Source organism: Fukomys damarensis, unplaced genomic scaffold (assembly GCF_012274545.1).
Source record: "Fukomys damarensis isolate Sample0158 unplaced genomic scaffold, DMR_v1.0_HiC HiC_scaffold_28, whole genome shotgun sequence".
NCBI lineage: Eukaryota > Metazoa > Chordata > Mammalia > Rodentia > Bathyergidae > Fukomys > Fukomys damarensis.
In genome coordinates this window covers 26,342,443-26,355,824 of record NW_022900940.1, presented here as the reverse complement: position 1 = coordinate 26,355,824, position 13,382 = coordinate 26,342,443, and the positions used below count along the sequence as shown (strand labels likewise).

The following is a 13,382-nucleotide window of genomic DNA, read 5'->3' as shown; positions in this document are numbered from 1 at the left end:
AAATATGACCCTCTTTTTCAAGCTGATTTCTAAAGAGCAATTTTTCACATACATTAAAGCAATTACTATGATAGGCTTAATTTCTGTAAAAAAATGAAATACTTAACATAAAATTTATGAAAAAAAATCTAAAAAATCCATAGCAATCGTAAATGAAGCATTTTATCATTAAAGCTGGATGGGGGCGTGGAGAGGAAGAGAGAAAAGTAAAATAAGATAAGAGCTCAGAGAAACTTTAAACCAAACCCAGTACAACATTAGGTTATGAAACAGCAAAGTGTGTTGATACACTATGCCACTTGACAAAAGCGACTGATCAGAAAGAAACAGTTCACTAGTCACAAACATCAAAGACAACTGGAATGCACTACCCAGAAAGGCAAAGCCCATCACTAGGGAAGGCAAAAGAAAGAAGTTGATTAAAAAATAATAAACAACAACAAAAAAAACCCAAAAAACAAAAACCACTCCTGACCGAGAGGCAGCACAGCAGCAGAAGAGCAAGTCTTCAGAATTACATGTGACGCGGCAGCCTGGCTAAGGCCGAGTGCTGAGCCATGACTATTCAAGCCCATAGGCTCTCACTTTAATGGGGCGAAGACAAGTAGAACTTTAATGTTTTTAAAGCCTAACAAGCATAGTGTTTTGCAAATGGAAAATAATAAATGGTAGCAATTCTTCCTATAAATTGTAATAACATCTTTCAAAACCTGAATCACAAAATAATAGTAGACAATAAAAGTACCAATCAACTATTAAGATAAAAACAGGAGTAAATAAAAAAAAACAAATTTGTCTTTTGTCAACATGAAGGAAAAGCATCCATATCAATCATTCATTTGGTCACGGTATGGGATAAAGTTTTCCTGCCTGTCAGAAAGTAAGTTTGTGCTAGAAGACACAGGTAAGCAAGCCACTACAGAATCTTTAGCCTATTAGAATATGCATATGTAGGAAGAAATTTAGGCAGTGCTTAAGTTAAAATTTAAAAAAATGTTTAAATGATATCCAGAGAAAGAAAACAAACAAAAAGAATGAGAATACCCTTCAAAAACGTTAACAAATGCAGATGGACATAAAATTAAGGTTCTCCTCGGGTTAAAAAGCAGATATTGACACATGAAACCCTTCTTTTCATTCTACCCCAACAGCCAATTTGTCACATTTACAGAATAAAAATTTCCCATACCCAGGTCTAGTTTTTCTCTAAATTTCCAACTTTGTCCATTTATAGTCATTCACAAACTGAAATCTTTTTCCTTAAATAAACAATAGACACTACACTGTCTTCCCTATTTCATTTCAAATAAACAAGTTTCCATTTTACCTTTCAGTAGCAGCTCCCTTCTTCTCACACAGTGCTGTGCTACCTACTACTGACTGTCGCTAGCTTTCCCTCCTCAAAACCACTAGCGTGCCATCTTCAATTATGCCACCTGCATTCCACTGCTAGGGTTATGATGGTACCTGAACCTGACTGGAATGTCTTCCTCTTTCATTCCATTCTTCCTCCTTTCCACATGTTTTTACTCCTCTCATCTTTTTTTTTTTTTTTTTTTTTTTGGTACCGGGGATCAAACTTGGGACCTTGTGCTTGCGAGGCAGGAAGTGGTACTATGGAGCTAAATCCCTGGCCCTTCTTGTCTATTTTAGTTTCAACCCTTACTCAAATGTTAGTGATTTCTAATGTTTACTTTTCCTTCTTACCACTCTACACCTCTGAAATTGTACCTCCTAATATATCCATTTCTACTTGAAATCTTAACAAGGCAAATGAAAACAAACACATTTCATATTCTTTTCCTCCATAGTACCCCTGCTTTCTCTACGTCCACTGTTCAGCTTCCACAGCTCGACCTTTACCTCAGTCCCGTAGCCCAGTGTCCAATGGCACGGCAGCTATGTGTATGTTACAACCCTTTCACTGCAGGTAGGGTCACTGGGGACAGAAGACACACGTTCTTACATCTGTCTCTCCTTCAGCTCCTAACACACTACCACATGCACACAGTGCCAACAGTAGAAGGAGACAGGCAAGCAGGGACAGTCCATGAGCAAAGCAGCAGTTACTTCCATGATGGAAACAGAACACATTTCCATAGGGACCAGCACAGTTACAAGTACAATTGTGACAGCATATACAGCAACTTACTAAGAATATGTACACTTGATGCAATGGTTAAAAAGTAACATAAAACAATCTGAGTAATCAAATATAAAGGGTTGAAAGAAAATGTCAGCTGTTAGCTTTATTTCATTTTCAGGTCAAAAAATATCTTCACTGAATAAATATCATTGTTTTTTTAGCTTTGTCTAATTTTTTACCCTTTATCTAGAAAAGTACAAATTTTTTAAGTGTCAAATTTAATAATGCTAAATATTACTTACAATACACCTAAGAATTATAAACCACAAATTTAATAGTGCTAAATATTAATTACAATACACCTAAGAATTTTAAACCATCTCATTAAAAGACCACTAAAAAATACATCTAGGCCCCCTTCAAAAAAAAAAAATACCAAAAACAAACTTTCAAGATTTTATAAAGCACCACACAGCTCCTAATACAGTAATTTCAAATACAGAAAAACATTAAACTTCCTTTCTAGTCATATTAAAAGACTCAAGCAACTTTCAATTTTATTTTCCAAATAAAAGCTTTGGCTTTTTACACAGACTTATTATAAACAAAATAAAAAATATTCTTACTTCAAAAATCTATCATCTCTACAATTATGTTCTATTCTTCCAAATATCTAATCTAGACCTACACACCAGGGCTGATGAGTTAATATTAATCATACAACTAACTAATTACTATGATATCTTATAGGATGAAGGTAAATTCCCCCACCCATGACCCGCCCCCAGGTTCAGTTCCACTGGTTTCCCCAAAATCCACCCCTCCCAAGAAGACAATGCAAGCCTTTTACTCAACTTATAAAACCATTCCATCCAGCAAGGCAGGATAACTTTTTTTTTCCTTTTTTTTTTTTTTACCTCAACTGTGCATCTTCTCCTGTTCAAATGGCTTCCCCATGTTTTCCACAGCAATTACCTTGGGGGAAGTCTGCTTTGGGACAGGTTTAGGTAGACTCTTCAAATAAAAGTATGAATAGTGAGACAAATGCATACAAACACTTGCCTCTGAAGAGCTAAGAGCCTGGCCACTACCAATCTTTGTACTCACTATTCTGCCTTCTGTAGCTTCTCCAAGCAGCCCTCCAAAAGTGATTACAGGAGACATACAGGCACAGTATAGGAAAAGAATCGAGGCCAGGCACTGCAGGCTTAATGCATCCTTGAAGTCACTCAAGAAAAAAGGTGCTTTCCTTTTGATGTCAAGTATCAAACCACCAAAAAGCCTAAATAGGTGAGATGAAACTCGTCAAACTGTACACTAGAGGATTCTAGCTAGTTCAAACTAAATCTATGGGCTACACAAAACTGCTGGTGCCTAGTGTTCTCTCAACAAAAATTAAAATCCAACTCAAATCATGGTGTAAATTTTAGAAAATACTCATTTAATTTAATCTATTGATGATGGATGAAAGATCTCATTAAGCTAAAAAGAGACATACACATTATTTTATGGACTATATACTGAAAAGACCGCAGGCAAATGATTTTATATATATGAGTAAATGTAACTTTTGACACAAATGTACAAGGAAACGTACAATAAATAAAACCTAATCATGAAAATGCATAGTAATTCTATTAATTATGGTCTGTCATAAATCTTAACAGCAACTATCAGATATATCAAGAAGGCAACTATAATTCCTGTAATAGCAATGTAGTGTGCTGTGCACAAGCAGTTAGTACCTTTAAAAATTAGTGCTTTAATTGTATGAATATTTCTGCCGAGGAGAAAGAATAGCCTTAAAATGATTTCAGGACTTTTTAGTTTACTTTATATGTAGTCAGAGTTGTATGCATATCCATAAAACTAAGAGGTTTTAATGAGTAGATTACAAATCCATAATAAAATATATAAGCTGTGCCATTTCAATTTTTTAAAATCACATTTTTTGATATATCTATTCTGAAAATATTAAAAGACATAAAGTCCATGAGAGGCAAATACTTTTCTTTCTCACAGCCTTATATCCCAGTGCCTAGACACTGACTGAGGCATAGTAAGTGCTAATTAAATATTGGGTGATTGAATCAATAATTCAAAAAGTTCTATGATTCTTAAAACAGGTAATCATTCCAATATCAATTGCAAGACAATAGACAAAAGAATTAACTGTATGCTTTCTAATACTTAGGATGTTTCAAGCTCTATCATTCTAAATTTTTAAAATTAATATTGAAAGAAGTCCTACACATACATTGATAAGTGAGAGCTATTCTGTAAATAACTTACAGCAGGGGGCATTACTTGTAATGCAGATGAATATCTAGAAAATGAATTTATTTGTTTGTTTGTTTGTTTGTTTGTTTGTGTTTTTGGTACTGGGGATTGGACTCAGGTCCCTGTGCTTGCAAGGCAGGCAGCAGAACCACTGAGCTGGAAGGGCCTTAGAGCGTGGCCCTAGAAAATGAATCTGTATCATCAATGAATATTTGATTACTTAACAGCTAACTTACAGAGCCTCTCAGGTGACTGAGATCAACGTTGGTGTCTAATTTGGTGTTTCCAATGACTAACAATATTTGCATTTGAAGTTCAAAGAAACAGTAATAATAGGGGACTAGCACTCTGTGTACAGAGGTGAAGTCTCATTCCTTCATACTCACATAGATTAAAATGTTTCATTAGTTAATTCATTGTGAATATGAGCTTTTAAAAATTTTTTTTTAAATATAGAGATTTTTTTTTTCAAAATCCCTAATAGTGTGTCTAAGATATCCTAGTTTTATCAACAAAGGTTTAAGGTTCAAATACTTTTAATTCCATATGAACCAGAGTAGACAGAAGTATCAATAAACAAGCTTTTCTACAGTATGAAAATACCATAACAAAATCTTTACACTTAGCAATATTTCTATTCTTTACTCCAGAATTTAACTTTGTAATGTTGCTAACAAGGGTTCCAGAAATCATTACTGGGATACCATGTTTGTCCATCTAACTGAACAGCATCTCATAATTTAATGTTCATTTAAGAGTTTTAAATCTCTGCACAACACATAAAAATCATTTGTCCTAATTTCTTTCTTCCCAGAATTCTCTAACTTGATAATGGAGAACTGTAAAATGACACTACAATTTAAGAACCTTCTGTAGAGGCAATGTGAATTAACCTATATACTATATAACTGTGATTTCTGAACACAAGGTCCATTATCTTATTTTAAGCTTGGTACATACTATTAAAATTATTTTAAATGCATAAACATTTCCCCCTAATATCACATACCTTACTCAATAATGTACATTTTAAAAACATGACAGAGAACACTATACAAACAAGATTAGGTTCCAAATACTAGGAAAGAAGAAAATGTTCCTTTCTCATCAAATCAACCCCTAATCCCAAAAAGATATCTGTACTGGTACCCACCGTCCTGTCCTCTGCAGCTCAGGCCCAGCATGATGAGCAGCCTCCTTAGGAATCTCACCAGATGTAGGGGCAGACCCATTAGGAAACACAGGAATCTTTCTCTTTTCCTGTTTCATAAAAACATACTTTCAGAATTCTCTTTTTAAAAAATTTAGATGGCATCTTTGATTCAAAGGAACATCAGATCTTACACGGCTTATATAACTAATCAGTACTCCAAGAAATGTTTCATAGTATAAACTTTTTAAAATATACTGTACTTATGAATCTAATACCTATTTTTATTCATATTTCAAATTTATGGCTAGGTTTCTGCATTTCATATTCTAAAATTAATATACTGTAATGATTATTCAAACACACCACTTCAAGTTACTATTCAGTAATAATTATGAAAATACATATCCTCCAAAAACCATATAATTCAAGTTTTTAAAAATATTGTTCATGCTAACCATTAAAAAACATACTACAGGGCCAGGGTTTAGCTCAGCGGTTCGGTGGCCTGCCTTGCAAGCACAAGGACCCGAGTTCAATCCCCGGTATCAAAAAACAAAAACAAAAACAAACAAAAAAAACACTACATATTAATTTTAAAGATCTTATTTTTTTCATTAAACTACTTCACTTTAAAAAAAAAAGCACAAAAGTCGTTTACAATTTTCCATTACTTTTTATTTAAAATTCAAGAGGACCATTTCCATGACACAGGAGTTTCTCCTTTTCCTATGAAGACAAAGAAACAAGCTTTCCGTTTGTTACCTCAAGAAGTAACCAGGGCTAAGAGAATGTGTATGTGTGCACACATGCACGTGTAAGGAGAAAGAGTACGGAGGAGGGAAGGAGACAGAGAGACAAAGAGATGTGTGAACCCGGAAGTTCCTGAAGTCAAAGGCCCAGGCTACAGTACACATTTATACACACTGGTTTACATGTTTAGCACTTACAGACTAGCAAAAGTCATCTATAGGACTACCATATGAAAATGTTAAAACTAAAACTAATATACATAAAAAAAAAAAAAAAAAAAAAAAAAAAAAAAAAAAAAAAAAATCCTACAGAATTCATTGAAAAAAAATCACATATTATAATCTATGGAGTAAAGCTAAAACATCATACAAAAAAAATCCCCCAAAGACAAACATTTACACTAAGAAAAATTTTAAAAGGAAAAAAAAAAAATTAAGGAGCCAGAAAGAGCAAAAACAAAATCTTCCATAAATGAAACTGGAAGGAATCAAATGAAACAGCTAACAGCAGACAGGAAGGTAAACAAACAGAAACAGGATTTTAAAAAAGGAAAACTGAAATAAATTTTAAAAGCTGGTCTGTTTGAAACAGATGATTAGCACATTAATAAGTAAGACACAGCAAGGAGATAACTTCACAAAATAAAGGACATATAGAGATGCACAAAACTTGGATACTAGAAAATATAATTTACTAAATCTGAACTCAGAAAAAATAAAATTTACACGAACCAATTTCCACAGAAAAATTATCAAGTTGTTGAAGCCTACCATATGACAAAATATACAAGCTCAAAAAAAATATTACAAAGGGATTTTCCTAATTTTTTGAGCCAAATAATCCCACACCATTTTAGCTGTTTAAGCATCAGGAAAAGGAAATTTAGAAATTATATTTTATAAAACATGTACAATGATGATACCAACACAATGCATAAAAATCTACAGATGAAATGACTTACAAACGATGCAAAAAACTTAAATAACATAACAGACTTTCAAGTCCAACCTGAATTAACTCCAGGAATGTAGCATTTCACATTTACGAATAGTTACCAAAAAATTGATAAATAGTACTAGGAAAGTATCATAAAATTCATATTCACTTATACTAAAAATGTCAATAAGACAAATTATGATATTTACCATGATAAAATGTGTGTTTTGGCCCAAATATCAATGTTACTTAAAAGAAATTACTAGAGACAATGATGCCCATTTAAAGTTCCCTGTTGGGCTGGACATGTAGCTCAACGGTGGCATGCTTGCCTAGCATGTGCAGTCTTGGGTTCAAGCTATCAGCACTAGGGGAAAAACTGCTATGCCCAAAATGAACTGCCTCTTAACACTACATAACACATTTTAGTTAATACAATTATTAGGCAACAGAAAAATGTTAGCGGTATAAAATTTGGAAAAGGCGGGATAAAACTTTCATAGCAAGTGATAAGACTGAAAATTACTACATACAATAAAAGAATATAGTAAGACAAAAATACATATAACAGAGCCTATATATATCTACATACAACAGACATGAAAATGAAACAAAGACCTCATCTATAATACAACAATGAAGAGAAAGTATTTATGAATATATTCATTAAGATGTAAGTAAACTGTGGATATGGCAAACATTTTGGGGGCGATTTAGTAGTACATATTTGCAGTACAAAATAATTAATTTTCTGTGGTGAAGTTTGTACATGTACATAACACATCTTAACTATTTCATTTCCTTACCTTCCTATTACTCCCTCCTTTCTTCAATTCTTAATGCCCTTTCTATTTGCAAAAGCTCTATTTTTTTCATTCTTTTTATCCCTTCTCTTCCCTCCCTGCCTCTTTCCTGCCTGTTGATCCCCTCCCCATTTGAAAAAGATCTCTTAACTCCCTATTATCTATCTTTTATTTTGTTGTTTATTTGTATTTTGGTTTTTCATATTAAGAGAAACCACATAATACTTAAATTTGTGTCTGATTTATTTCACTTAACATTACAATCAAGAGACACATCCATCTACCTATAAATGTCTCACTTATTCTTTATGGCAGAATAGTATTCTACTGTGTATAAATATATGTGTTCTTTATCCATTCATCTGGTGTTGGGCATACAGGCTGCTTCCAAGATTCAGCTATTATGAATTGTGCTGCCATAAGCATGAGTACACATCTATCACTGTAATGCGTTAACTTTAACTCTTTTAGGAAGATACTTGGAAAGGAAATAGCTGGGTCAAATGAAACTGCTACTTTTACTTTTTGAGGAATCTCCATACTCATTTCCATAGTGGTTATACTAGTTTACATTCCCATCAGCAATGTACAAGGGTTCCTTTTTCTCCACAACCTCCCAGCATTTGTTACTATTGGCTTTCTTGGTGACAGCCATTCTTTCTCGAGTAAGATGGCACCTCAGTGTTGCTAAAATTTGCATTGCTCTATTGGCCAGCAATACTGAACATTTTTTCATATATTTTTTGGCCATCTGTACTTCTGAAAAGTGTCTATTCATTTCAGGGGACCGTTTTTTGGGGTTTTTGTTTTTTGTTTTTTTAGGGGACCATTTTTTGGGTTGGGTCTTTTACTTTGGAGGATTTAATTTTTTTTTTTAGTTCTTTATATATTACAGATGTTAGTCCTCTGAGGAATAGCTAGCAAAACTTTTCCCATTCTGTATGTGGTTTCTTCACTGCTGGTGCTTTCTTTGCGATGCAGCTTTTAATTAGATGCAATCCCATTTGTTGATTTTCAGTGTTATGTCTTACTGGGGGTTTTGTTCATAAACAAAACCTTTCCTATACCTTTGTTTTCAAGAGTTCTACAATTTTATAGCCAAACAGATTGTTTGTGATTTAGATCTCTGATCCATCTTTATTTTAGTTTAGTGCATGGTGAGATGTACGGCTCTAGATTCAATCCTCTACATGTGGATAGCCAATTTTCCTTATTAGAGAGGCTATCTTTGGTCCAGGGCATGCTTTTGGCCTGTCAATGATCAAATAGCTGAATTCATGTCTGGGGTTGTCTCTGCTTCCTCTATTGATCCACATGCCTCTTTTGGTACCATGCTGTTTATATCACTGTAGTGTTATAAAATATGGGAATTTAAAAGTATTCCTTAATGATACAGAGTTCATATTAAAAAAAAAATCAACAGGGAAAACATACCATGTTCTTGAATAGAAAGATTCATTGTCATAAAGATGCTGATTCTCCCTCAATTCACTGAGAAATTTAACTATTACCAAAACTGTTTTCTTAAACCAGGAGGTTTTATTTCTGAAAAGAGAAAGCTGATTTTACATAGAAAAATAAATACAAAAAGATAGGCAAGAAAAATCAGAAAAACAAGAGAGGACAAAAGTAAGTCTAGATTTATCAGATATTAAAATATACTTAACAGATATTTTAAAAAATCTCAAACAGGGTAGAATTTCTCCAAAATAGAACAAAGAAAAAAATTCCAGAAAAAAGCACAAATGCAGATAGAAATGTAGTTCAAGTGAAGGTAGCATCACCATTCAAGGAGCGCATGTGCTGGGTATGGTGTCACACACCTGGGGCCCCCCCTCTTGGAGGCTGAGGCACAGCAAGATCACTACATGGAGGCCAGCCTTGACTAGGCATGTTCAAGGACAGTTTGGATTGCACAGTGAGGCCCTCTCTCAAAAGAAAACAAACAAAGAGGAGATGGGGTAGTGCTTAATTTTTTAATGAAATGGGACAAACAGATAACAATATGGAAAAAATTAAAAAATGAGATGTATAACCTCACATAACACACTATGATAAATTCCAAGGAATTAGTGAATGACTTAATGGTTTAAAAAAAGGTGCTGAGCCAGAGATTTTCAGTGGTGCCACTGACTCTCTTGCAAGGGCAAGGTCCTGAGTTAGATCCCCAGTATCAAAAAAAGAGGCATGTGGGGAGAGGTGGGGGCTGAACAAAAAATAAGGAATATTCAATCTTACTAATTACAGAGTATTAAAATATATGATGTAGCAAGATAAAAATATTAATCAGATTGAGAAATATTTGAAAGTTCAGCAACACACCATGTTAATAAAAATGTAGGATTTTAAGAATCACTGTGGGAGTTCAAAACAGTTCAAAATGATAGAAGAGATTTAGCCAATATCTACTGAAATTACAAATAAATGCCCCTTTGAACCAGCAATCTGATATTTGGAGATCTATCCTACAGTTACCTCCATACAAAACTGAAATGGCATATGATCACAGTGGCATGGTTTTTAATAGCAAAAGCCTAAAAATAACCAGAGCCCAGGAATAAAATAAACAACGGTATATCCATAAATGGAATACAACACAGCTCTAGAAAAAAGAATAAGGAATATTTCCATGATTTCTTATAAACAGGTCTCTAGGATATTTTGATATACCGAGTATCTCTTATCCAAAAGAGTTGGGACTAGAAATGTTTGAGATTTCAAAGTTTTTCAAAAATTAGTGTATTTGCATAGACTTGATTGGTTGAGCACGCTTAATATGAAAATCCATAATCAAACTTTTTGAGCAGTATGTCAGTGCTCAGTATCACGAGCATTATATCAATATTCAAAAAGTTACAGATTTCAGACTATTTTGAATTTCAGACTTCAGGTGATCAACCTGTGAAAAACCTTTGAATAAAAAAAGCAAGGTACAAAATAGTACACATAACATGATAACTTTTGGTAAGAAAGACAAAGAAGCAAGACTATATTACATGAACTGAATAAAACTGTAAGAATCAACAAAAAACAACCAAGGGACTCATAGGAGGTAGGTAGACGGGTAAGATGTTAAAGGGGCCAGATGCAGACAGAAAGCCCTGAATACACCTCAAATAGTTTCTGCGTGTGTGACTATATGTGTTTCATGATGCTAGGGATCGATTCCAGGGCTTCACACATGCTAGGCATGCTCTCCACCACCGAGCTACACTCCCCAGCCAACGGTTTTGGTATTTTAACTGTAAAATACATAACCTAAAATTTTAATTGAAAATGTTTTAATCAAAAGAAAATACTTCAAACCAGTCATGGTAGCCCAAGCCTGAAATCTCAGCACTCAGGAGGCTGAGACAGGAGGATCACTGCAAGTTCAAGGCCAGCCTGAGCTACATAGTGAGATCTGGTCTCAATAAATCAAAAAAATAAAAAAATAAAAGAAAGTACTTCACAGAAAGTCTCTAAGTTCTTACCTGAGAAGGGACACTTTTCGGTGGCTCTATGCGGATGGAAGGGTCCCACTCACCCGGGGGGAGGACAGTTACTTGATCTAGAAATTCATCAATTCCAGATAAAAGGTCATTTCTGTCTTTTGCCTTATAAGCTACATCATGAAAAATCTAAAGAAAAAATGAAATAAGGATTTTAAAGATGAAAGAAAATCTTATACATAGTCCATCCACTTTAGCTATCATTCACAGTAAAGATAATTACCTAAACTCTTTAGACAGGTATTACCACCCTGCCCCGGCTATGAACAGTAAAAGGTAACCTCCTACTAGTATTACCAGATGAGGTAACAGAAACAAACAAAAGAAAACAGTGATGTGCTAGGACAGAACAATAAATCATTTTTACACAGAAAATACTTGATAATTTATTAAGGAATCAATTATGTGGCATCTAACGCTACTCTTTTGAAATTTAAATGTTATTCACCCTAAGGGAATAAGCAAGGAGATACAAACTTTTAATGAAAAATATTTTCTGGTTACCTACTATTCGCTAGGAATAATTCTAAGCATTATGGATAAAGAAATGGAGAAAAGGCAAGTTCCTTATACTCAAGAATGTTTTTTTAAACTGCCTACATTTGTGATTCCAACCCTCTGGGAGGCTGAGCAAGGAGGATCTCAAGTTTGAGCAATGCCTGGGAAACTAAGTGATTTAACAAGATTCTGTTTTAAAATAAAAATTTTTAAAAAGAGCCAGGAATATAGTTCAGGATCAATCCCAGAGTACCATCAGCATAATGAATGATTAAAATAAAAATCCCTTTTTAGGAAGAAAGACAGATAAACAAGTTAATTAAATTAATATATAACTGCAGGTAATGATAAATGCTGTGATAAAAAAGCAGGGTACAGAAAGGAAATGTTTGAAGACATTTGAGGAATGTCTGAAAAATGATCAGGCAATAAAATAGTGCTGACATCAAGGACAATTTCCAAATTTCACTGTGAAAGACAGGAGCACTACAATTCAATTTCATAATTACTATCTATGCCAAAGGGATTTTAGTTACCTCATCGGTCATGAGCGTGGCTATTGATCTGCCAATTTCATGATACTGCGGAGCCTTGCCTGCTGGACCCAATAACAGAAACAAAAACCTAAGGGAAGAGTACAACACATAGATTTAAAAATGAACAACATGTACACAAAAATCTAGGCAGCCATTTTTTTTTAATTATTGCAATGTAAACACAGAAACACTACTCAGAACCTTTCCCAGTCCCTAAGAATCACTAATACACTAGCAAGCAGTCTCCAAGCCACTATAGGCATTCAGAATTAACTTCCTACCCTGTTACCACTTCGTGTCTTCCTTAGGTCAAAATAGTAATTAAGAAGTTAAGTATTTTTCATTAAAACTTCTTATTTATAAATTCGGGTCAGGGGTGTAGCTCAGAGGCACTAAGTCTTCCTGATAAATGAAAGGTCCTGAGTTTGATCCCCTAGTACTGGGGGGAGGATGTCATCTATAATCTTTTCGATTATAGTAAACAAATCTAGTCTGAAAGGATGACAAAAATAATTTGTAAATAAAATGGACAGCAAACCCATTAAGTACTTGAAAGTAAGCAAATAAAATAGTTAAGAGTACATATGCACAACTGGCTGGGGGTATAACTCAGTGGTAACATGACTGCCTAACATGCACCACCAAAAATAGAAAGTATACACAAAAACATCTACAATCCCTCAAACTATGACTCTGGGCAAAAATTCTTAAAAGGCAGACATGATATTTTCACCAAGTAATTCTTCTGGAAGGAAAAAGAATTTTTACTTATAACTCCAAATTTAACATTAAAACTTTATTATTCTTGTGACTATATAAGAAGTATTTACTTTTTTTTTTTTTTTTTTT

The 13,382-nt window shown here is 33.9% G+C and overlaps 1 protein-coding gene across 3 annotated transcripts in view; it reads right to left on the bottom strand.

Moving 5' to 3' along the window:
* Positions 1–13,382, bottom strand: part of Slc4a7 (solute carrier family 4 member 7) — a 71,453-nt gene that overhangs the window by 27,002 nt on the left and 31,069 nt on the right. For all 3 annotated transcript variants that reach the window (XM_010638283.2, XM_010638284.2, XM_033757083.1), the window contains 4 exons: positions 12,534–12,621; positions 11,482–11,628; positions 5,520–5,626; positions 3,194–3,368 (listed from right to left, as the gene is read on the bottom strand). In XM_010638283.2, the coding sequence (XP_010636585.1) occupies positions 3,194–3,368; positions 5,520–5,626; positions 11,482–11,628; positions 12,534–12,621 (517 nt within the window). The remainder of the gene's footprint in view (positions 1–3,193; positions 3,369–5,519; positions 5,627–11,481; positions 11,629–12,533; positions 12,622–13,382) is intronic.